The following is a 26,275-nucleotide window of genomic DNA, read 5'->3' as shown; positions in this document are numbered from 1 at the left end:
TGTCACAGTTGGTCCATCATTTGAAAAATAAGACTTTAGAGCTGCCGGGCCCCAAAATGGTAACTAGGCATTCCACTTTGGCGACTATAACCTAGGAACCATTTGGCCCCTAGCTTATATACCTGAGTTTCTAACACTGGCCACACATGAGAGGAATCTTTAGCACATAGCTTTGCTTGGGCTCTCCATACAAAGAGCAAAACTACCTTTCTAAAGCGGAAGGTGATAATTCTTCAGAGTTGTACGATAAGAAGGATGCTTTCAAATTCTGCTGTGTAGAAATATTTTCAAACTGTTCTCTCTGTAATTTTTAGGGATGGTTAAATTGATTCTGATCTTGTGTTTCTCTCTTCCCCCTCCCCCGCCTTTTATTTTGTCCCCTACCCACGTTGCTCTAGGTCTGGGTTGTTTTGTGTTCCACCAGCTTCATTACCAAAGACAGATGAGCCTCTGGATAAAACTTGCACTAACGGGACATCTGAAGACAGGCAGCCCATACAGCTGGAGACTGGGCAGTGGCCTTTGGACGAAAAGCCTTCCAAAGTCAACGGCGAAGAACAAGTTCCCCCCCTCTTGCCTCCACCACCGTCAGGCAATGTTCTTCCTTACCCTCCCTATTTTGAGGGAGCCCCCTTCCCCCCTCCGTTGTGGCTAAGGCGCTCATATAATCAGTGGGTGCCTCAGCCCCCTCCAAGGACTATAAAAAGGACAAAGCGACGCTTGTCTCGCAACAGAGACCCTGGCCGGCTCATCATGAGCACCATTAGGCTGAGACCTAGGCGAGTGCTCTGTGAGAAGTGCAAGAACACCCTGAGCCCAGAGGAGGGGAACAAGGCCAGGCAGAACACAAAAACCAGGAGGAAGCTGAGCATCGAGGACAAGGAGCAAAAGAGGCACAGCGAGTCCGACTATGGAGAGAAAAGGGGCAAAAGAGAAAAGCGGGAGGAGGAGAAGTTCCCCAGGGAGTTGATGCACCGGACGCCGGTTATAAAAATATCTTACAGCACCCCACAAGGTAAAGGGGAGGTGGTGAAAATCCCCTCCCGGGTTCATGGCTCAGGGAAGCTGTTTTGTCCTCAGAGCAGAGGGGAGGACCAAGAGGAGACCAGAGACTCGGAAGAGGATCGGGAAACCAAATGTTTAGTGGATAAGTCTGCAGGTGGTCAGCTTGCTTCCATTCCAAAGTTAAAGTTAACCAGGCCTGTGCATTCCAGTGCAGATGTTCCACCTCCCAAGATCAGGCTGAAACCCCATCGGATCAACGAAGGGGACAACGTTTCAATTTACAAAGCGGAACTTATCGACCAGATGAATGTCCTTCCCGGTCACAGAGAGTCTCGTGCTGCTTCTTTTTATACCGATGAGTCTGCGGATAGAAGTTTAGCTGAGATGTCTTCAGGGAGCTCCTGTGAAGACGACGACTTCAAAAGGTTTCCCCAAGGTAAAGATGGACACGATAACTTGGCTTTCCTTATGAATTACCGTAAGAGGAAAGCGGATTCTTCTAGCTTATCGGTGTGTAGCAATGACAGCCTAGACGAATCCAAATCTTCTAGCTCGGAAGTAACATCGCCAGACATGTGTGACTTTTTACCTGGTGACGATGCGTCCGTCTCTTCGTCCTCGAAAGATGAGCGAAAGATTGTGCCCCCATTAACAGTTAGACTGCACACGCAAAGTGTCGCAAAGTGTATCACTGAAGATGGAAGGACTATTTCAGTCGGGGATATCGTTTGGGGCAAAATCCATGGCTTCCCCTGGTGGCCGGCCCGTGTGCTCGACATAAACGTCAGCCAGAAGGAGAATGGAGACCCTTCCTGGCAAGAAGCAAAAGTTTCATGGTTTGGTTCTCCAACGACATCTTTCTTGTCTCTCTCAAAACTCTCCCCTTTCTCTGAATATTTCAAACTGCGATTTAATCGTAAGAAGAAAGGGATGTATCGGAAAGCTATAACAGAAGCTGCCAAGGCAGTGGAACACCTGACCCCAGAAATAAGAGACCTCTTAACGCAGTTTGAAACATAATTTTGGCTTCAGTTGCAGGTAAGTGCATTTGGGAGACGGCACGTGCATTACACAAGCTGATTTAAGCACCTGTGTGATTGGAGTTTGTTTTTCAGAGCTTGTAAAAGTGAGAGGGATGGACTGCTTCAGTGGGAATTAATCAAAGGGGCTGCATAGTACACTATTAAAAGTGTGTGCATTTTTGGGGTATCTTGCACTGTGATATAAAAGTTTGGGTATATTAAGCACTTAGTCTTGGTCACTACCAAGTCACCCCAGAGTATCTTTTCCATCTTTTGAAATGTGACTGGAAAGTTTGGAGTTAGATCTTTGCGGGGGGGGGGGAGTCAGCATTTATTAGAGAGCTTGCCAAATACACCTATTGAAAGACAACTGTAAATTGGTCTTGTTCCTCATGACAAATAAGAACTTGAGAAAAACTTCCCGGATCAGCCAAAGGCCTCTGTAGTGTGGCGTCTTGTTTTCACACTGGCCAATGAGATGCTGACAGGAAGCCTGCAAGCAGAACCTGAACACACAACAGCACTCCATACAAATTGCTTTGTATTGATGAGATGCATATGATAGAAAATATAATTTAGGGAATTCCTCTGTGTGGCCTGGAGTGTTTAGTTTGGGGTCTTTTTTAAACAGTGACAACTGGGAATGAAGTTATGGAAAGTACCATCTAGATACCCTGTATTTCTGTGGCATCATCATCAATAAACTATTTTTCTGTTGGGTAGCTTTTTCCTCAAAACTTGATGAAATTGTGCTCACACACTTGGGGGGGGGGGCGCACTAATGGTGCTCCCCCACCCAGCTCATGCCTCCATGTAGACACTTGCCTGCCTGTCTCATTCCTGCTCTCTGTTATATTCTTTGCTGTAGTAAGGATTGCTAATCCTTTAGCTTGTCAGAGCTTGTTACTTCCCTCCTTTTTTGAAATCCAGGTAGGGAAAACCTGAATACCGGATGTTCGTAGGCCATCAGTATTGCATGACATTGTCTCTGTTTCCTGCAGTTTGAGAAATGCAGGCGATCTTGGGTGTAATCTGCTGTCTGTTAGCTCCAGTAAAGGTAAAGGTAAAGGTACCCCTGCCTGTACGGGCCAGTCTTGACAGACTCTAGGGTTGTGCGCTCATCTCAATCTAGAGGCCGGGAGCCAGCGCTGTCCGCAGACACTTCCGGGTCACGTGGCCAGCGTGACAAGCTGCATCTGGCAAGCCAGCGCAGCACACGGAACGCCGTTTACCTTCCCGCTGGTAAGCGGTCCCTATTTATCTACTTCCCCCCGGGGGTGCTTTCGAACTGCTAGGTTGGCAGGCGCTGGGACCGAACGACGGGAGCGCACCCCGCCGCGGAGATTCGAACCGCCGACCATGCAATCGGCAAGTCCTAGGCGCTGAGGCTTTTACCCACAGCGCCACCCCCGTCCCTTTTGTCTGTTAGCTCCAACTTTGTTTAAAAGATGCAACATTTGGAATGTGCTGGCAGGACCTGCACGGTGCTTGATTTCTCACATGAGGTGTTGGAGTCTAGGCCTGCTTAGAAACAAGACCAGCTATCCTGGAAACCCTGTTTATAAAGCCTTAAAACGTGAGAGCCAGTGGTGTCAGTTCCATGGAGAATGACAGGGAGTTGGCACATGCTCAGTGCATTCCTCTTCATCATTTCTTCACATGCTACAGGACTTGACCCTGGTAATGAAAACAGATTCTGGGAAACCAAACCGCCATTTTGGAAGGGACTTCTATGCCCTTATTTCCCCCCCTCCTTGGGTTTCTTCCTGCTCTCCACCTTCGTACTCATCCTGCTGCCATGGCTTGTTGTTTCTCTTCAGCAGCTGTCCATTGTTGCCAGAATTTAGGTTGTGATTTCAGAATAAATTGTTCCAAACCACCTAAGCAGATCTCTGCAAACTAAATTCCCATCAGGGTGTGCATTATTATTAATGCAGAATTTGGGCTTGGTTTTCATGCATTTTTTTCTTAATCCATTTTCTATTCTGGCCCCAAACATACTTAACCAAGGGGCTACAGAGAATGCTATATTGTTTTTTTCATCATTTCTCACTTCAGTCATTGGCTCTGAAAGTCTACATTACCTGTTAAAAAAGAAAAAAGGACGGTGTATGTGTGTGTGCGTCCTTATCCTCCTACATCGTATATTTGCTAAATGGCCAACAGTAAATGGCTGCTATGAAATATTTCTATAAAACTGTGTCAAAAAGAGATTTTTATATATTATGTATCCTGTTGGAGAAGCTTCTTAGCCTCTCTCTTTTTTCACATTCTTTCAGCATATCTTCCAAAATACTTTTTTTCAGAAATAAACTTAGTGAATAAACTTAGGGGAAATGTAGTCTGCTTGATTAAAAAAATAAAAAAATCTCTGAGTGGTATACAAATATTTTCAATTTTGTTTGTACACCACTTATATGGACTGTTGCAATCCATTTAAAGGCAAAGGTAAAACCAGCAACTTCTTAAAATGGATATTGGTAATTAAATTATGCGTCTGGGTCGGCACATTCACTGTGAGCATTAAGTGAGTACACTTGAGGATTCCCCTGCCACCAGCCTATCTAACCTAACATGCAAAATGGCTGGAGCTTTGCTGCAGTAATTGGGGATTGTGCCTATTTATGTTTTCCCCCCCCTACCTGTGGCATCTGGAAACTGATTTCTAAGCCATAGGCATTGCTCTTGAGCCATGTGGGTCTCTGCAATTCTCTCTTGCTTCCCCTTCCACCTAATGCACAGACCGTATTTTGCAGCTTCTTGGTGCATTAGCTGCCAGGCAACAGGCAGATATCAGCTGGTTCATCCTGTCGGCTAGTTTTCTTCATAGCTTCCTCAGCATAAAGAATATGGCTCTGTGGTTCAGCAAGGATTTCTCTGCCCAAAGCAATACAATTTATTTGAGGTACATGTTAAAGTTCCCCCTTCCTCTTTTGTGTCTAGCCAAATTAGACCAGGTTTCTCAAGGTAGGAATAGTAACAACTGGGAACTGTAACGTTTGGGCAGAATGGCAAACTCCAGGTTGGGGAAAATAAATATAAGGTAGGAGAAGGGGTACTTAACCCCACCTCCTGGCTTCCCACCCAGAGTTCGAAACTCCCATTGTTCTAGGTGCGTTTTGCGACAGGGAATTTCATTAATGCGAGCAGTTTCTGAGCTCTGGGCACAATACTGCACCTAAGATTTCAGATTAAAACTGCCACTGCTGGAAGGAAAAGAGGACCCTTTTCTATCTCCCTATTTTCAGTCACTCTCTGAAGACTAGAGAAGGGACCCTCATAAGAATATTAGGGGGGTGGGCAGGGGGTGCATGTCTTTGTTTTCTACAGTCTTCAGATGAGGACTAGACCATGTGAAAAATGAACATGGGATGTTAGCTGCAGTTCATTCATTTTCAGCTTTGTATTCTTGTTATAAAAAAGTGTGCCTAGGGACTTGGTTGTGGTGCCCATAACCTAGGTTTAAGGTGCCATTTTGCTCCTAGCTTTCATATCTCAGTTTCTAACACGATTCTCACCCCCACCCTATGGAGAGAGAAATTGTGGGGGTGATGCAGGTATGTGGGCAGGGTGCAATCGTCCCATCCACATGGTTGTTTGCTTCCTTCTCACACATCCCTGCTGAAGTCATCCTGTAAGCAGCCTGAGTCTGCGCAGGTTGACTCTGATGTAACTCCCACTTTGCTCAATGAGCTTTCTTCCACTAGCTTCCAGGTGAAAGTCACCATTGATTTTTTTTCTTTAAAAAGAAAATCAAATCTATCCACAACCACAGCAGCTCCTGAAGGAAGTGGAGAAGGGAAAGCATTGCTGTGGAACCTGCTTTAGATAGGATGGCTTTGGAGGAGCTTCAGCTTCTGAACAGCAGTTAATCTGTTATGCTTTGGTATTTGGGCTTTGTCTGAAGAAGATAACCACCTCTCTAGCAGCTTTCTCTCTTTCAGTCACTGAACGCAACCAAAGACCCCAACTTCATCATCCACTGTGCCTCCCCCTGCCCCCCACCCCACCCAGAAAAATCATCTCCTCCTTTTGTTCTCTAGTTTCAGTTATCTCAGATCCGTAAAACTTTGCTGGTCAACTGTTTTGTTCAGCAAAACCAGTCAATTCAGCAAAAACCATTCCCTCAGAAGTTGTTTCAAGGGCTACCGAAGATGACCGAGAGTTGGATGGAGAAAATAAGTGTCTGCGTGAAAGGGGGGAATGAACAATTCTGCTGGATGAATGCAAGGAAATTGAGGAAGTTCCAGAGGAGATCACTTCATGTAAATTGAAGGGCTTCTCTTCTTAGCAAAGGCTGGGCCTCTGACCGCATATCTTAATTCTAAGGGATTTTCTCTAACTGCAGGCAGTAATAGTGCTGAAATAAAAGTGCTAATGTAATTTGGTTTTTTTATCATTTTTCCCCCTGTAGAGGGCTATTGTTGTGGGGGATCAGATGCAGTCGTTTCAAACTGGTTTTCACGCGATAAGACTGGAAAGAAAATGCTTAGTGGGAAGTCAGGGTAATAACTGCAGTTATCTGACCTAGAAATAGATAATCTATGATGACCAGCTGCACTCTGGTAGTGTGGAGCCCTGCTGTTAAGCAGCCACTAAATGTAATGTGTAGCTGTCAGAGGCTAATAAGAATGCAGGGCTGCATAACGAAGAAAGGCCAATTAGTGTTTTAGCAGGTGGCCAAACAAAATTTATGGTCGACTGATTCGGAGTTTGGTTTTTGTTTTTGCAATCTTGGTCACAGATCTGCAGTCACTGAATAAGATGCTTGCGAGAAGTGCAAGCTTTCTTTTATTATAGCCCTATGATTTCCCCCCTCCTTCCCTTTTGGTGCTCTATAGCGTCGCCAGTATGACACCAACATACGATGGCCTCTGTGCTGGTGGAGCTTTTGTCCTGTTTCCATATTTCTGAGGATAGAACCCTGTACTAGCTTACATGGGGGCAAGTCCAATTGAACTCAGTGAGGCCTACATCTAAGTAGATATTATAGGATTGCACTGTCAGAAATGTTCTTAGTTTGGGTTGTCTTTTCTTTTCTTTTTTTTTTAAAGCAGTGCTACTCCTGTGTTTTATATGCCTGTTGTCTTTGTCCATGGAGTTTTCTTGGCAGGGATACTGGAGTGGCTTGCCGGTTCCTCCTCCAGGTGGATCACGTTTGGTCAAAACTCTCCACTATGACCTGTTCATCTTGGGTGCCCTGCTCAGCATAGTTCATAGCTTCTCTGAGTTCTTCAAGCCCCTTCGCCACGGCAAGGCAGTGATCCAGACGTCTCTTAATTTCGTGGCTGCTGTGATCACTGCAGATGGTGACAGCAGCCACGAAATTAAGAGACGTCTGCTTCTTGGGAGGAAAGCAATAACAAACCTAGACAGCATCTTAAAAAGTAGAGACATCACCTTGCCAACAAAGGTCCGTATAGTAAAAGCTATGGTTTTCCCAGTAGTGATGTATGGAGGTGAGAGCTGGACCATAAAGAAGGCTGATCGCCGAAGAATGGATGCTTTTGAATTATGGTGCTGGAGGAGACTCTTGAGAGTCCCATGGACTGCAAGAAGATCAAACCTATCCATTCTTAAGGAAATCAGCCCTGAGTGCTCACTGGAAGGACAGATCGTGAAGCTGAGGCTCCAATACTTTGGCCACCTCATGAGAAGAGAAGACTCCCTGGAAAAGACCCTGATGTTAGGAAAGATGGAGGGCACAAGGAGAAGGGGACGACAGAGGACGAGGTGGTTGGATAGTGTCTTCGAAGCTACAAACATGAGTCTGACCAAACTGCAGGAGGCAGTGGAAGACAGAAGTGCCTGGCGTGCTCTGGTCCATGGGGTCACGAAGAGTCGGACACGACTAAACGACTAAACAACAACAACAACAACTCCTGTCTAGCTTTTGGGATCGTGAGAAAGTAATACAAGTGAGATGAGTGAAATCGAAGTTGTCAAGACAAAAAGCCTGGTTTCCTTGAGGAGATAAATCAGTGATCTTGGCTTTATTGGGTAGGTAGCTGGGGGGTTACAAATGCCCATGCTGAAGTTCATTAAGAAACAAAATTAATGGGAATTGTTGAAGAGAGATACTGACAATGGGTCATCTGGTAAAGGTAAAGGACCCCAGGACGGTCAAGTCCAGTCAAAGGTGACTATAGGGTTGCAGTGTTTATCTCGCTTTCAGGCCGAGGGAACCGGCGTTTGTCCACAGGCAGCTTTCCGGGTCATGTGGCCAGCATGACTAAACTGCTTCTGGCACAATGTAACACCATGATAGAAACCAGAGCACACAGAAATGCAGCTTACCTTCCCACCACAATGGTACCTATCTTTCTACTTGCACTGGCGTGCTCTTGAACTGCTAGGTTGGCAGGAGCTGGGACAGAGCAACAGGAGCTCACCCCATTGCGGGGATTCAAACTACCAACCTTCTAATTGGCAAGCTCCAGAGGCTTAGTGGTTTAGACCATAGCGCCACCGCTGTCTCCTCATCTAGTCCAACCCCCTGCAGTGCAGGAATCTCAGCTATAGCATCCATAAGAGATGGCCGTCCAACCTCTGCTTTTTGTGCCCTTGTGGTTTGAACTGGAGCATGCTGGGCAGCTTTAAGAGCATGGAGAGTGTGAACTAGAGTGCATCTAGCAGTCTAGCTCTGCTGTAGCACATTGCAGGAAAAGATTGGTAAAAGTAAGCAAGCTGTCAGCCAAAGACGTTTCTCTGCTATCGCTGGTCCTTCTCATTGAGGAACCTGATAAGTTTCCAAGAAGCCATAGGGTTCTCTGGGAAACGGTTTAGAAAACCAAGCTCTGAAGCCTAGGTATTGCTAAACACAGCTAGCCTTGGAGAGTCTCATGTGATGTTCTGTGTGGCCACAGTTTTTCTTTATGCATTTGGTCCAGAACTAAATAAGTATTTTGTGTGATCTACGGTGCAAGTGCAGTTGATGTGCTCCAGGTTTGTTGGATCTGCTTCGTTCTTGATGGTGGTTGTTTCACTACAAACCTAAGGTCCACTAAGCTCAGCACTTGGAATCAAGGAATAGGATTCCTCTGAGTTCAGCCCAGGAAACTTGTTTTCAGCACCAGAATGGAACTTGCAGTCCTTTGACACAGAAAACCCACTCCTGTTTTTCTCCTAAGATTTCGTTGTTTCAGCAGTCTAATTTAGAGGGTGGGATCCTTTTTGTTGTTGCTTTAACAACTGGGAGTTAGCTCACCTACTGCAAATCTACCTTCTGCCAGTCCCTGATTTAGTAATGTAATTATTCTTTTCTTGGGTTTTTTATTATAAACTGAAATGAATCATGAACTCTGGGGCTAGATTTCTTTTTCTTTTTAGAAGTGGTGTTATCTGGTGTATCTTGCAGCCGCAGGGCTTGTCTCCAAGAATATGGTCACCCAAAATTGTTCTTTTGTTGTCAAAAACAATGGTCTTTAGCTTTTGATTGTAATATTTGGACTCGATCCATCTCTGTGGATTTATGAAAGAGGCACTTGTTTCAGGAAGAGACCTCTTTACTTAAGGCATCAAAAAATGTAGAGTTATTTATTAAACTTCTTTAGATGTTGAAAAGCTGGGGAAAGTTACATAATCACGAGTATATTTATCATTTATTCATCATTCAGTCTCAGGATGGGTTAAAATCATTTAAGACAAAATGTTCAAACAGATCCAAACATCCCTAAAATCAGCTCTTAAGAGATACAGATGTTTTGTGGTTGGACACTGGACAACCTCAGCAACAACGAAAGGCAAAATGAAAATTCAGTGGCCACTGGTTCTAAAAGACATTGTTGTGATTATTTTAATTTTTTAATTTCTATTCCCCCCTCCCACTTCCTCCCAAAAGAGTTCAGGGTGGCAAACACAGCAGTGATTAAACAATACAATAAAAAATAAAATAAGAACATCTAAAAACAATTAAAATCATGTAAAACAATCACATACTAACGATTTCAAGGTTGCCAGCAACAGTATCTCTCAGCCATCAAATGCTTGGGTAGACAGAAATGTTTTTATTTTTTTTAACATTTTGACAAATTTAATTCCATTTCTAAAGCAGCAGGTGTGTCTGGCAAGAATTATTCCACTATTAAGGTAACTTCATCCTAAGTGTTTTGAAGGCTTCTTTTCAGTTGCCAACACAAGCTGATATTGCATGTGAGGATTACCGTAACTTACTTCGATGCGTGTGCTGCTACTGCTTCCTTTTTGTGAAATTCTCGAAAAATAAGAAATCTCTATTACTCTACAGTGTAAATTCTTTCCGGAAATGGATCTTGTCAGCTCTCCCTCCCTGTTTCTCAAGCTGGTTATGCTTTAAAATTCCAAAGTATTTAATATATTATAAAGTATGTTATGTGCATTTTGTTCTGTTCCTAACAAACAGCACAATTCTGTATTGGTCTACTCAAAAATAAGTCCCGTTGAAATCAATAGGGGTTTCTCCTAGGTAAGTAGGTATGTGATTGCAGCCTTATTTGCGATGTGGTGTGCTGCAAAACATGCTCAGCATTGCTCAGTAAAACAAATCTTCAAATGGGAGATAGACGATCCGGCCTCCTCCAGATATTGTTGTGTCTGCAGTTCCCTTCCGCCTCAGACCGCTTGGCCATCGGGACTGTTGGAAATTGTGGTCCAGTAACATTTGAATGGCACCAGATTGGCTACCCTGATATAAAAATGAATGACTGGAAGAAATATGTGTCAACTTACCAGTGTAAGCAGAGAGGGAGGGTAGAGTTTTTGAGGGACTGCATCATGGGACAGGGAATGCTAAGGGCCAAAGTCGTGTCTGTCATAGGGCTGGATTGACAGATGGATCTTCAAGCATGTTTGCAGATGTATAACAAAATCTGAAGTAATACATGCAAAGAGCAGACGGCCTGTGTTCATGTGTCACACTAAGCCAGGGAAGAGGCACCTGTGGCTCTTCAGATGTTGCTGGACTACAAATCCCATCATCACTGACCATGCTAGCTGGCGCTGATGGGAGCTGGGAGTTCCAGCAGTATCTGAAGAGCTGCAAGCTCCCCAGCACCCAAACATGGTTTAGCAAGATGTTCGTGAGCAGATTTGATTAGTCAGATTGTTATTATTCTTTTTTTAAATAAAAAAAATCAGTAAAGGTAAAGGGACCTCTAACCATTAGGTCCAGTCGTGACCGAATCTGGGGTTGCGGCGCTCATCTCGCTTTATTGGCCGAGGGAGCCGGCGTACAGCTTCCGGGTCATGTGGCCAGCATGACTAAGCCGCATCTGGCGAACCAGAGCAGCACACGGAAACGCCGTTTTCCTTCCCGCCAGAGTGGTACCTATTTATCTACTTGCACTTTGACGTGCTTTCGAACTGCTAGGTTGGCAGGAGCTGGGACCGAGCAACGGGAGCTCACCCCGTTGCGGGGATTCGAACCGCCAACCTTCTGATTGGCAAGTCCTAGGCTCTGTGGTTTAACCCACAGCGCCACCCACGTCCCACCCACAACCCACTGTAGTGTGTGGTTTTTTCGTTTAGCCATGGTTCTTCCTTTAGACTGAGCAGCTTGTAGAGTCCCTGTGCCTTCTCTCAAGTTTGCTGTGACCAATTTAGACTGTGAAGTCCCGCGCTATATTTGGACCGGTGGCTGCGTGTACATTTCTGGTGACAATTCTGCTTTGAGTGCGCAGTGCCACTTTCAGTAACCTCTCCCTTTTTCACTTTCTTCAAGGTAACAGAAGATAAGACCACAGCTGTCCTAGAGTTTCACAAAGTCTGTAAACATCCTGACACACACTTCCCTGGGAGAATCTTAAGGTTTCCGTGCTCGTGGCAGCAGGATGAGTTTTTGGACTGGCCCACAGCTCATAATCTGTGAAAGTTATAACAAGCACCTGGACTGCTTAGTAAAAAGCCCTCCACGGGCTAGTCTGACCAAAAGTCACAAAGCTACTTAACGCGAGAGAAGCAACTTTGGCGAGTGCTGTTTCAGTGGACTTGGGGGGAAATGAAATGCAACACCTCGGAATGTATTTATTACCTATGAAATGTTAGCTACTCTTGATAATTCCCCTGTTCCTCTCCCCCTTCCCCTACACGCGCACAAACACAAAAACACACACACACTGCTGCTTCTGCTGCTTCTATGTAACAAGATCTCTCTCACACACTCTTGTTTTTGATTTTAGCACCACAAAACTGTTTACTCCTATTATGTACACTTCTGCAAGGGAAATGCAATAGAATGGAACCGGTGTAGTCTTAAGTTAAAAATGGACTCACTTTTGCGTCTATTAAACTTCGGAAAAATAAGCAACGCATCATCCCTGGGTGGCTTTTATTCAAAACAACAGGCCATGGCCTCCTTTGCCAGCTTTTGCATGTGGAATCTTGCCAAGCTTCCCTTCTCATCATAGCTTTGGCCGTCCCAAGTAAAGAGCTAGACCAGGGTGGTGGGGAACCTGAAGCCTTCCAGATGAGGGCCTGGATAGCTCAGTTGGTTAGAGCGTGGTGCTGAAAACACAAGGGTTGCAGGTTCAGTTCCCATATGGGACAGCTGCGTATTCCTGCATTGCAGGGGGTTGGACTAATAATAATAATAATAATAATAATAATAAATTTTATTTGTATCCCGCAGCTAACATCATAAAAACAACACAATAAGCATAAAAGCAGACATCAATTAATTAAAAAACATCTTAAAATTAATTCAGACAAGTTAGTTAAAATCCAGGCAGGTGGCAGTTATCAGGGTGGAATTGAGAGTGGTTAATAATTGACTAGATGATCCTTGCCAACAAAGGTCCGTATAGTTAAAGCCATGGTTTTCCCAGTAGTGATGTATGGAAGTGAGAGCTGGACCATCAAGAAGGCTGATCGCCGAAGAATTGATGCTTTTGAATTATGGTGCTGGAGGAGACTCTTGAGAGTCCCATGGACTGCAAGAAGATCAAACCTATCCATTCTTAAAGAAATCAGCCCTGAGTGCTCACTGGAAGGACAGATCCTGAAGCTGAGACTCCAGTACTTTGGCCACCTCATGAGAAGAGAAGACTCCCTGGAAAAGACCCTGATGTTGGGAAAGAGGGAGGGCACAAGGAGAAGGGGACAACAGAGGACGAGGTGGTTGGACAGTGTTCTCGAAGCTACCAGCGTGAGTTTGACCAAACTACGGGAGGCAGTGGAGGACAGGAGTGCCTGGCGTGCTCTGGTCTATGGGGTCACGAAGAGTCGGACACGACTAAACGACTAAACAACAACAGATGATCCTCAGGGTCCCTTCCAACTCTATAATTCTATGTAGTCATACTGTACCTTTCATGAGCCAAGTGATCAGGGCTGTGAGGGGAGTTGTGGTCCACCAGCACCTGCAGGTTCCCCATCCCTGAGCTAGGACATCTGAGCCCTTTAAATTTTTATGTGCCCGAGGCTCCTCTCTAGATTGTGGTTTCCCTACGTGTAATTTTATCTGTAGAGATGTCTTGTTGTAGTTTGACATCTGTGTCTTCCGCATGATATAGGCATGCATCCATCTATGCAGTCTATATTTAGCCATTGCTGCTTTTTGGCTTCACCCAGGGACAGTGCTCTGTGCAAACACTGGAAATGCACAGAAAAGGGTGGATTGCTGCAGAGGCAGGCATGGTAAGCACATCATACATTCAGCTTTCAGAAACTTCTGATAACCAATGCACACTTCTATTTCCTCCTGTATAATGCGTTCCTCATCACTTCATTCTTGCACCTAAAAGGTCTGCTTTACAGATGGTTCTGCACCAATTCCCCATTCTGAGAGTCTCCTTGACTGGAAGGAGGCAAGCCCACAACCTGTGGCTGCTGCATCTCTGGGAAAGGCAATCCTCCTTTGACTGTGAGTAATTCTTCTGTCTCTTTCAGGAGCAATTGAATGATCTGGTCATTTGCAAACAATAGAATTGCTTGCCCTTGGAGTAGGTGACGCATTGGGGATAGCTGTTTGCAGCCTTACCAGGAAGTAAGTAAGCCCCACTTACTTACTCGGAAGGCTTACTTCTGAATAGACATGTGTAGCATTGCAATGTGTCAGTAACTTAATGTCCTTGCCCACACAGAGCAGTAGCTAGGGGGTGGCGAGGAAGGCCCCTGCCAGGGGCACAGGCGAGGGGGCCCGCCCCGCAAAATCGGTTAAAAATATGTCTATCAATAAAAATATTGATTATTGCCTCATAGTGAAAGGTTTTTAATAGAGGGTCTTTATTTGATATGTGTGAGGTAAAGTGCATGAGGAATTGAATGGGTGGGTGGGTTGGAGGAGAGGTGGAAAGAAGAGCTAAGTTGTCCGTGGCTAGGGGGCGAAATCTGGACAGTTCTGTCAGGGGCACAAGATGACCTAGTTACGACTCTGTGCCCACATGGTGCATAGTTTTGGGGAAATACTGGTTTGAAGGCTGCCAAACATATTTAAAACCTCAGAAGGAAGAATCCATGGGTTCTGGAACCACTTGTGGCTCACGTGCAAAGTTGCATTAGAATTTGAAAGAGGTATCTCTTTCATTGATGTATATTAACTGACATCTGCGTTTTTGGAATCCGGCTCTGGTGTGTACAGTATTAAGTTTTCAGAACCGCCTGTTCTTTTGCTGGCAGGGAATGCTGCTTGAGCAAGCAGCCTGGACTCTGGAAATAGCGTTCCGGGGGGCGGGGGGGGGGGAGTCAATTTTTAAAACTCTGAAGGGAATGGTAAAAAAGACTCAAATCTATTGTGGGTTATAAAAGCTATAGACACTGTGTTCCATTTTGGCAAATGGTGCAAAATGTACTTCTTCCCCACCCTCCTGACTGTGATGCCATGTAGGTGTTGCACGCCATCTCAATCTCCAAGCTGTGTAAGATCCGAAGGGTCCAGGGTTTGTGTTTCCTTTAAGAATGAGTGAATGACTGTGGGGTCTTTATGATATATGGTTTGTTTACAGATATATACGACCTGAGCCTAGGATAGAGGGGCTCAAAGCATTAACACCCCAAAAAGGTCTGACTTCTCCCATAGCCACAGCCTTGCATCCCAGCAGAAATTAGGCCTCTCTCTTTCTCCCTCTCTGCCTTTCCAGCCCAATACTTTTGCATCCAACTTCTAGCTTGCATCACTCAGGCCTACAGCCTACCGCACCCCAAACGCATAGTGTAAGATCAGCCTGAATATGAAGATATCCTGGTCAAATTAAGTTAAATGCCATCTTGTAGAAGCTTGGAAGTCGAGAGGTGCGCAAACAGGCTGCAGAAATATTTGCTCAGCTGAGTAAACTTTCCCAGCTGCTCAAGTTCTGACAAACTGAAGTTATTTTTTTTAAAAAAGAAGAAGGTTGGAAACAGGTTGGTTTCTGAAGTCTTCCAAGTGCTTTAAGACTTTCAGAGAAACTTTACATTACTGGGTTGTTAATAATTCCAGAAAGGTTTATGAAACTTGACATGGTGTTCATGTAAATAGACCTTTAGGTTGCTTGGAAGTGAACTAAACGCGTCTCAATACTTTTTATATTCCCCTTCCCCATGGGAGTGACCTTGGAGCACACAAAAATCTAATATGTGAACTGCCAACAATTCCTGTGGCCTCTGAATCTGGAAAAATGGATTGGCTTCACTGCAGGAAATATTGCTGATGACATCTTGTCTGCGCTTGGCACATTACATTTCCCCCATGTCCTCATGAATGGCCAAGATTGCTCTTTAAGACATTCTGTATTGTGCAAACCTGTCCCCTTATTTATTTATTTTTAAATCATGTAATTTTCTTGTAAATGTTTTGCTTTATGCTTCTCAAGGCAGAGTCTGTACTGTTTACGATGGTGATTATTACAACCATTGATTCTATACTTGAATTTTGCATTTCATGGGTTCCACAGATCAAAACGAAATAGGGGTAGGAGTGGTACAAGGTTTCCATACTGCCTCTTTTCCATCTTTCTGTGTCCCTATCTGATCCCTCCATGGCCTGACTGTAAAAACCACACAATTTCTTGAAGGTACAGGTAGGTAAAGCGACTATCGACGCAGAGAAAGGGTCTCGTTTCTCTTCCAACATAATGATAATTTAAGGGACGCTGTTCAGCCTGTGAAAATGAGAAATCCTTCCCTTACAGCTCACAGAAAGGGTTTGGCTATGCGATCACTGTTTTGGCACAATATTTGTGTCCCTTTTGGGTTTCTTTAAAAAAGGAAAACTGGATTGTTAGACCACAGTGTACGAAAGCCATGTTGGAAAGAACAGCCAACAGGAGCCCTACCAATTTCCCCCTATCCTGCTGCGAAAGAACAAAAACGAGTGGTGTGAAGTATGTGTTAGTGTTACATATGTTCAGGTAAAACAGAAATTCATATGAGAAAAGAGGCATTTGATTTTCTAAATATGTTTCAGACAGAGGAAGGAGGCCCACCTTTCAGTCTTTCTCTTGGAACACTGGATCAGTAATTTGAGAGCTAGGACTGGACAACACACAATAAAATCCTCCCCATGTGCTTTAATGGTTATTGGCAGCGTGTCTCACCAAGGAACTGATATAGTAGCTAGATGATAAGATTTTGGGGCTAATAATTAACATATATTCAAAGGGCATGCCTGAGTAAGAAAATCTTTGGCAGAATCATTTCTATACCACTCTTCAAATTTATGTGCATTTCTTGATACATCTTTATATTCAGATTATTTGAGCCAGGCGCATATATTAAAAAAATGCAAAATAGGTGTGTGTGTGTGTATACATTGTGAGTAATTCTGATCACTTTAAAGAGAGAGACTGGGCTGAACTTGTTTTCTACACTTCCCATCACAGGCATCTGGACCCACCCCTCCCCAATGAGCCATAATCCCCATATTCTCAACTTTCACATAGAAGAAAGAACAAGTTTCTAACATGTAGAGCCTGAAATATGAGGCAAAATGAACAGGTACTATTCTCCCTAATTTCCCTGTCCCCCTTCAATGTTCCACTTTGTCCCTGCTCCCCTGAAAAATACCGTATTTTTTGCACCATAACACTCACTTTTTTCTCCTAGAAAGTAAGGTGGAAATGTCTGTGCGTGTTATGGAGGGAATGCGTATGGGTGGCATGCCTACGGATTTTCCTCCTCTAAAAACTATGTGCGTGTTATGGTCGGGTGCGTGTTATAGAGCGAAAAATACGGTACTTCCCACTTTTAGGCTAGCACCAGTTGTATCCAGGCTTCACCCAACAACGGTTTCACATTATTTTATTTTACAATTTTTTTGTATCCTGACATTCCTCCAAGGAGTGTCCATAGTTATCTCCCTCTCTTGGCACTGCAGCAGTCCATGAGGAAGGATGGCTGAGAGACCAGGGTGCAACTGGAGATTTGAACCTATGTCTTCCTTGTCCTACTGACCAAAGTGTGGAGGGACTTGGGAGCCTCCAGAAGTTGCTGGACTCCCCCCCCCTCCCATCAGCCCTAAGCAGCATGGCCAGTGATGAGGGATCCTGGGAGTTGTATTCCAGCAATGGGCAGCACCAGCCCTAACCACTACGTTGGCTCCAAAGAAAACTCGCCTGCTTGCTCAACCAGTTTTTGTGATCCAGGGAAGCCAAGACTCAGCAAAGCTCTTCCTTTAAGAGCAGCAAGCCTTGCTTGTAGCAGCTGCATTTTGCTGAAGCAAAAGGAGGACGTGTCCATTGACCCTTAACTACCTACAGCTGTCGTTCAATTTGCACAACTTAGTTCTAAAAGGGGAGAAGCCACCTTTTGTTTTCATAGGGAAATCCTGGCTTGACGTGGCAAAACCCCCGGGTAATAAAAATTCATGATTTCAGCATGCCTGCTTCAGGTGTATCATTTGTAATGATTCCGCTGCTGCATTTTGGCCAGGTTCTCATGTGTTTCGGAGGGATCGGTAGCTTGTGTTGATTGAACTTGGGAAACGGGTCAGTTCACACATCATGGAGATTTAGATGTGTAGTTTTGACTCAATGGCTTGCTTAAGAATGAAAGAAGTGCCTTGCTGGATCAAATCAAAGGCCTATCTAGTCCAGCATCTGCTTCTCACAGTGGCCAACCGGATGCCTGAGGAAAGCCCTCAGGCAGCACCATTAGTGCTGCTGCTCTATCAGCTTAGGTTTCCCCAGCCACTCTGGGCGGCTTCCAGCAAATATATATATATTTGTCAAATATATATATGTCAGACATTAAAAACTTCCCTGATGTCTTCTAAAAGTCAGATAGTTGTTTATTTCCTTGACATCTGATGGGAGGGTGTTCCATACGGTGGGCGCTACTGCCGAGAAGGCCCTCTGCCTGTTTCGCTGTAACTTCTTGCAGTGTGTGAACCACCAGAAGACCCTCGGAGGAGGACCTCAGTGTCTGGGCTGAACGATGGAGGTGGAGACGCTTCTTCAGGTATACTGGGCCGAGGCCGTTTAGGGCTTTAAAAGTCAGTGCCAACACTTTGAATTGTGCTTGGAAACATACTGGGAGCCAGTGAAGATCCTTTAGGACCAGTGTTATATGGTTTTGATGACCACTGCCAGTCTAGCTGCCACATTTTGGGTTAGTTGTAGTTTCCGAGTTGCCTTCAAAAGTAGTCCCACGTAGAGTGCATTGCAGTAATCCAAGCGGGAGATAACCAGAGCATGCACCACTCTGGTGAGACAGTCTCTGGGCAGGTAGGGTCTCTCCACCTGTGATTCCCAGCAACTGGTATTCAGAGGCATACTAAAATAGCTCAGTCAGCAGAGCATGACTCTTAATTCCAGGGTTGTGGGTTTGAGCCCCACATTGGGAGAAATATTTCTGCATTGCAGGGGGCTGGACTAGATGACCCCTGTGGCCCCTTCCAACTCTACAATTCGATGATTCAAGTGCTTGGCCTTCGTTTGGAAGCCACACATGCTGCAGACTGCTGCCATTTTCCTCATAGGGAAAGATGCGGCCACATGCAGCCAACTTTGCAGCTGCTGCTGCTCTGGTTAACCTCTGACCCACTGAAAGTACTGATTCTGGTCTTTTAACACCCTTTGCAGCCTGGAGGGTAGCAAACTTTAAAGCATGTTTCTTTGCGTAAATTCTGGCATTGAGATAATCTGTTAGGGGTGCCGCTATGCCTTCCATCTTTATGAGAGATTAAAACAGCAGCAGCGGCAAGGAGTAAGTCTTTTACAACTCCAGCCCTGGGCTGTGGGATGACTGCTACGTGTATAAATGCACATCTCTCTTGCCCTTGAGGTGGTGGTGGGGAAGGTGTTTATTTGTAAAGGCATCTAGATAGGCTACAAGAGGGTTGGCATGCTTGCTAGATGGGATGTTAAAAGGGCTAAAGTCTCCCCCCCCCCATTACTCTAACTGAAACTGACAATATACTGTACATGGTGGGGGGGATCTAATGTGAAACCAGTGGAACAAGTTAATTGTGAAGTCAAACGGCCTGTTGCTTTCAGTGCAACAAGTCCCAGCCAATTTTAAGTGAATTAGGGTTCAAAATGGTATTTTGTGTTTTGTTTTGTTTTTAAAAGTTTTTATTGGTTGCTGTTGGGAGTAGAGAAGTTTGTTTTAAATAAAATGCTCTTGGGTTTACAGAAGACCCAAACAAAGACGATGAGAAAAGTATCTAGTCACGAATATTCTTTAGAAATTCTGTGGGGGTGGGTGGGGATTAATTTTTAAATAGTACAGTGGTACCTCGGGTTACATACTTAATTCATTCCGGAGGTCTGTTCTTAACCTGAAACTGTTCTTAACCTGAAGCACCACTTTAGCTAATGGGGCCTCCTGCTGCCGCCGCGCTGTCGGAACACGATTTCTGTTCTCATCCTGAAGCAAAGTTCTTAACCCGAGGTACTATTTCTGGGTTAGCGGAGTCAGTCTGTAACCTGAAGCATCTGTAACCTGAAGCGTATGTAACCTGAGGTACCACTGTATAATGAACAGAAGCAATCCTCATTACAAACCAATAATTTTTAACGGTAAGGAATGTGATATGAAAATGCACTGGGAAGTGTGGGATAACAATGTCATATAATTTCCCGGCAAACCAATTGGAATAAATGCCCTACAAGTAGCAGGCACTGTATAACCTCTCTACAAATTTTGTGCAAAGCAAGTCAGGATGAATGCTCAGTTAAGAGGTTTTCTGGAAGTGACCTCCCTCTCCTGAAATAATATGAATTGCTTATTTGGTTTTTACACTGTGTGTATTTTCAGCTGCACTTGATTCTTTCAGAGCTGCTAGGGATTGGATCACAAGCCAGGTGTGCCTGAGCAGCACTGCACAATGAATACACTGCCAACTTGCACAAAATGGTGGTAATTATATTTTGAAACACCCACTTACAATCGCAGTGGGCAACTCTAGACCCATGTATCAATTGCTAATTAACCCTGTGTCTTGCGTACAATGGAAGCAATTGGTTTTGCTTCCTGCTTCACTGCACACCTCATGCATATGTTAATTGCCCTCGCCCTGTTACTCATCATCTGCTTAATTTGCCCTATCTCAGAAACTTATTTACCTTGAAAATGTATATTAGAACTATCTTTCTCACTCTCTGTGCCTTAAGAGATACTGGATTCAGAGAAGGAAAGGAAAATAAGCGAGGGCATACACAGGAAAAGGGAAAGGCTGGCTTATTGAAGAGCAGCAAAGCACACAAGACCCAGTGTGCAAGGAGAAAAGAAGACCAGGAAGACCAGAATGAGCTACTGCCTTATTATACAGAAGTTTAGGGATGAGGATGCTCTGCTTTCGATGGGTCAATGCAGCTAAAGAAGGGAGGAGATCAGTTTCTTCCTTGGTACACTGTTAGGATTATATGACTCAGCCGCACACACTCCAAATTTCTCCCAAATATGGATTGCCAACAGCAACCCTCTATTAGGAGCTGCAGTAGGAAGAAACGCTTACCTTGCTAGGTAATCCCAGAGAAACATGAAACTTGGTATAGCAGAACTCTTACTTCCAGAAGGAGAACTAGCATGTTCTTCAAAACTTTTCAAAGAATATAAGGAATGATTCATATTCTGTAATACGCCTAAGCAATGTTATTGCCATGTGTTTATATATGTAAATGATGAGGCAGGAAGACAACGCATATGCAGCTTCAAAATATCATGGATACTTGTTTTTTTATGTGTAGCTGAGTACTCTGAAGCAGCCCTGAAACCCTTGGGATTATGTGGTTGTGTTCCAGCCGGAAAACACCCTCGGAATCTGGAATGTGTCATAGATGTGCATATGGCTGGTAGGAAACATCTCATTTCCCAGAAGAACTTCTGTGTCCTAAAACAATTTTGGCAACATCCTGATGAAAGTATGCCATCTTGTTTCTGGGGATCTCAGCACCTCAATTCTTTCTAGAGTTTCAGCGGGGCATTTACTTAAAAATGTCATGGGAAGTTAAAAAGCAGGGTCCTTGAGTGCAGCACCGAAAAGCCAGGGCTAAAACTGAATTAAATATTGTTCACAATAGTCACTTGATGTTTCTTAACTCTGTCTCCACCCAAGACTCCACATTCAGGAAAGGATTTGATATGATTTACGTGGTAGCTTGGTGCTTGATAAGAACAACTATGGCTGTAAATCTGATTCACCCTTGTTTAAATATTTATCCATTTCCTTCAGTGCAGAAAATTATTATATACTTCAGTTAATTACGTCTGCGGATTAGTACTGAACAGTGGATTATGATTGTCTGCTCATACAATGGGAACACACTGCATTTCAATTTATTTTTCCATGTCTACACTTCATGGGGATATCATTAGCATTTTTCTTATTATATCCAAGAAATGGGTCCTGTGGTTTCTTATTCCAGCTACTGTATGTTGTCACAGTCCAGAGAAATATAGACCAAAGAGACTAATGTGAGATGAGTTGGCAAATGTGAAATGCATTCTTGGCCAATAGGTCATTTCCTGCTCAAGGAATGTACTCCTAACTCATATCTCTTTCGTTGAACTTTTATGGTAGGCTGAGTTTCTCTCTGTAGTGACTCTTAACTGTCCACAGACAGGAATGCTTAACATTCCAAGAAAGGTGTTGAGAAAGAATGGCCAGCTACAATATCTTTAATCTACCTGATGCAAAATTGCAGTCTGCTAAAAAACAACACCCCCCTAAATAAACAAAGAACATGCAAAAATTATGAAGGACTGATGTTTGCTTTCAGATTCCCAGGAAGCTGGAAACTTTTGTGATTCTGGTTCTTTTGAGTTAGCCTTTATGATTTTAACAGATAAATCTATGTCATATGCTTGAAGCAGTCCTGCATAGACAGAGAAATAGAGACCTAGCCCTGCTATTAGGATTCATCTCAGGAAAAGGTGGAGGCATGCTACATAAACATTATATTTCTAATTTAGTAGCATGAACCTAGTGCCGGGTAGAGGGCTGGCCCAAGACATTTTGGCACCTGAAGCAAACCACAAAATGCTGTGCACACACACACACACACACCCCAGGAAAGAAGGGGGGGGATGAAAATCTACATCAGGTACAAGAGGGGGAATAAAGATTTACACTGGGAACAAAGATGGAGGAAACCAGCAACTTCTCCTCTTCTCCAAGGGGACACTGTAGAGGTGGCATGGGGGGGGGCTGCCTCCAAGGAGGATCAGTCCCAGTGAGCCTCCCCTGGTGGACTTTCCAGTTCACAAAGGAAAAGCATGCCACTTGCTATCTCCTGCAAGAGTCACCTGTGCAATCCCAAGAGCTGATAAACAAAGAGAGTGGGAGTTCAGCATCATGCCTGGTGCAGAGCTTGGCTCAATGTAGCTCAGGGGCAGAGCACATGCTCGGCATACAGAAGGTCCCAGGTTCAATCCCTGACTTCCCAAGGTCGGATTTGGTTTTTGGAGCATATGCTAACAGAATCTGAACTGATGGGATAAGGGGGGAAAGAGATCTCAACTGTATTCAAATAAATGGGTGCGGAAGACGAAAGAAGGCTTTGGTCTAGGGCACTCTGGTCAGAGCTAAGCATTACATAAACAAAATTCCCCCTCTTTCTTTCTTTCCTTCCTTCTTTCCTTGCTGTCTTGACAAGACAGCAGCCTCATTACCTTGCAAGTGGATCTGTGCAATGGACAGGGCTTCTGGGGAAACTGGAATTCCAAATGCAGTCTCTAATTAAATATTGTATTTGTGTTTATCACAAAGCATTAAAAACTTCATGCATAGGATTATACGCACTGTTAGACTTTTGCAATAGGAATCCAGGATTAGACCTTTCTGAGCGCTCTTTTTCCGAAAAGGAACCATAGAAAAGACATGCCTAAAATACAAATTTTTTTTGCTGTCCTTTTAAAAAAGAAAAAGAAATGTGTTTCAGTTTGGAGTCTCTGAAAAATAGAATGTGATCAAAATCAGAGAGATGGGTTCTCTTTCTCTGCTCCCCCCTTCTTTGTTTTTCAACTCTCCTGCTTCCCTTGCCCATAATTCACTTATTTGGTTCTTATGATCTGATGCTTTCTAATAATGGAGCTGGCCAGATAATCCCTCTTTTTCTGTTTCCTTATTTCCCTAGATAATGCTCCATCATGCTTCACAGCAAAGTAGGAATTTTAAGCATGGCTTTCCATTTTTACTCAGCACTTCCACTGTCCTGTGATGTGTCGGCAACAGCCAGCACGAACTACCAGAGGTCACAAGGATGGCTCGGCAGCTGCTGTTGACGCTTTTATTTGCTTAACCAGGCATTTCTGAAGTTTCTCAGATGATGCATTTCCAAGATGACCTGAGAGATGAGATGGGGCACTAGCCAGTCTCGGTTTCAATGCTTTCGGCCCCTTGAAAACTAGGGTGTTAGCTGTTGCAGAGAACAATAAGCCCATTTCTGCCAAAGATTTGCACTGTTATGTGGCCAACTTTTCAGCAGACTGAGAAATGAGGCCGCATTTAAGATTTCCCACCAGTGGGAGGTATATGCCAGCAATCTGTATTGGATGTAGTGCAAGACAAAGGGGAGCTGCAAAGTTAGCTGGATCTGTGCTAATGTGGTCTCTTGAAAGGGAGAGAGAGGGGAAAAACTTGGCTCGAATTACTTTGCAAAACACTTTCCCCCCAGTGCTCAGAATTGAAAAGGATCTGATTAAAATGTATCAGATTGACTATATTTTCATGACAGCAATGAGGCGGGCAATTTGTTTCCTTCCCCCATCTTTAATGAGCACCGTTTAGACAGCTTTGTACTCGCTTTTTGGCACAGCTTTTGGATCCATAGGATGGACTCGGAAGCAGCCTTGTTTCTATTAGTTATAAGAATTTTCATTTTGTGGATAGTTATTTCACCATAGCTGTGACCATACCTCAGTTATTCTCCTGACTGCAGGCTCAACTTCCTCAAGACGATTCTCTTATACTGAATGACATAAAGAGGAAGGTTCTGCTAATGTGTGTGTGGCAATTGTCTCCTGCCCGAAACTATACCCTCCAACATTGCCCTGAAACACTCAAGACCCCTGAGGTTCTCCATCTCTGCTTCCCCTCCTCTTGCCTCAACAGTATTATCTCTCCTTCTCTGGCTCACTTTACGACACATATTATGCTTTAAATGGTAGTGGCCCAGGGGCAATGGCAGCCGTGGCACAGCTAAATCCTAGGCAGCCTTATGGCTGGTGGAAGAAGGGGGCAGCAGAAAGCACCATCTGGCAATGATAACTGAGGCCTACATCAATGTCTGAAACCTTGCCCAGTGCGCAGCCTTAGTGTATAATCCATGCCGTTTGTGCCCTGAGGCCCCTTTGAGGTATTGACTTTAGAACTAGTTCCACAGAGAGTTACCCTGAAAAGACAATAGACCGTTGGGGAAGAACGTGATTATCCATAAACTCTTCTTTATTTTCAGCTTGCTTTATGGCTCAATCTCCAGAAGTAGTCCCTCATGGCGTAGTGTTGTTGTTTTTTTCTAAAGGAGAAGAAAAGGATGGCGAAGCAAATTGAAGGGTTGTTATTATAGGATACGTGACTTATTTTAAAACACCCTCCTTGTTCTGTTCTCTTGCACGCAGCACAGCTTACAGAGAAACAGTGGGAGATGGCCAAATAAATCGATAGCTTGCCTCGTCTTCTACCTTTCATTGCTGTGTGTCAGCAACAAAGCCACCATTCAGGCGCAAACATCTGCCTTGGTCTACTCCCCCCTGAGTAATTCCAAAAACAATGGCCAAGCGCCCTTCATTGATCATTATTGACAAGCCCTTATTACAGAACTGTGGAAGGCTTGCATTACTTCACTTCAAACTGCATATGTCTTCTTGGGGGGTTTCAGTGGGTGCAGAATAGGTACATTTCAGAACTTGTCTGTGTCTATGTGTACATATACATGCACACGTCCAGTTTTGTACATACTTTTAGGCATACATTTATTTGTTTTTTTAACCATTATTTTCTTGGCTTTTAAACAACTACAGTAGCCATTAAACACTTATCCAACAGCACATCTAATGGTGTTTGTTTTATCCATCGTCTCTAAACATACATTCCACATTCAAACATATTATTTAACGTAACCCCTCCACTGAGAATGTTGACCGGTTGGTATAAGAAGGCCTTGATTTTGTTCATTAACAGAAATAAAAGGAGTCCATGTTTCTTGGAAGGTGTCGTTATTCATTATACCTTTATCTGTGTTTCAATTCTAACCCATGAAGACGCATGCCATAATACATTGGTTAGTCCTTAAGGTGCTACATTTTTTGACCTGGTCAAGAATGCTTTGCAGTTACTATTCCTCCTCCCAAAGCCACAATTCCCAGAGTCCCCTGTGAAGAGGGGTTGACTGTGAAACTGCTCTGGGAATTACAGCTCAGGAAGGGGAATAAAGGTCTCTTAACAACGCATGAGACCCCAAAATTAACTACAGCTCCCAGAATTCTTTAAGGGAGGCCATGGCTGTTCAGAGTGGCATTACAGTGCTGTAAATGTATAGTGTGAACATGGCCCTCATTATGTTTTAGTTCCCTCCAGAATAGTTTGCCAAAAGCGCTCTGTGAGGCGGTCGTCGTTGCTGCACTATGTCCCTGTGGTGACGAATTCCATACGATACCAGTGGTTTTTTTTCCTGGGGGGACGCAGGGGGATGCATACCCCTAAACATTTTGTGAATCTTTGTACTTTTGTCCATTTACTGTATTTTTCCCAATTTGAACTATAAAATGGTGGTTTTCTTGAGTCAAAATGAGAGTACCCCTAAACATTTTTTTTAAGAAACAAAGCACTGGGTATAACTATATGATTTGTGAAGAAGTACTTGTCTCAGTCAAGCCTAATTGATAAAGAAGAGGCCAAATGTAAACTATTTGCATGG

The 26,275-nt window shown here is 44.1% G+C and overlaps 1 protein-coding gene and 1 long non-coding RNA gene across 6 annotated transcripts in view; both read left to right on the top strand.

The window, feature by feature from the left end:
- The window catches only part of LOC128414096 (uncharacterized), a 270,502-nt gene extending 256,302 nt beyond the window's left edge, over positions 1–14,200 (top strand). The window contains exon 2 of the long non-coding RNA XR_008330578.1: positions 13,256–14,200. This is a non-coding gene — a long non-coding RNA (uncharacterized LOC128414096). The remainder of the gene's footprint in view (positions 1–13,255) is intronic.
- PWWP2B (PWWP domain containing 2B) overlaps positions 1–26,275 on the top strand; it is a 52,792-nt gene that overhangs the window by 22,095 nt on the left and 4,422 nt on the right. For 4 of the 5 annotated variants that reach the window (XM_053388811.1, XM_053388808.1, XM_053388809.1 and 1 more), the window contains exons 3-4: positions 399–2,043; positions 11,725–12,305. In XM_053388811.1, coding sequence (XP_053244786.1) covers positions 399–2,025 — 1,627 coding nt within the window. In that variant the 3' untranslated portion in view covers positions 2,026–2,043; positions 11,725–12,305. Of the gene's footprint in view, positions 1–398; positions 2,044–11,724; positions 12,306–26,275 lie in introns of those variants that run through there. The other variant, XM_053388813.1, reaches the window with a different exon arrangement.

This window comes from Podarcis raffonei, chromosome 5, assembly GCF_027172205.1.
Source record: "Podarcis raffonei isolate rPodRaf1 chromosome 5, rPodRaf1.pri, whole genome shotgun sequence".
In the NCBI taxonomy this organism is placed as follows: domain Eukaryota; kingdom Metazoa; phylum Chordata; class Lepidosauria; order Squamata; family Lacertidae; genus Podarcis; species Podarcis raffonei.
The sequence above is the reverse complement of the archived record's forward strand: the minus strand, read 5'-3'. Positions and strand labels throughout refer to the sequence as shown.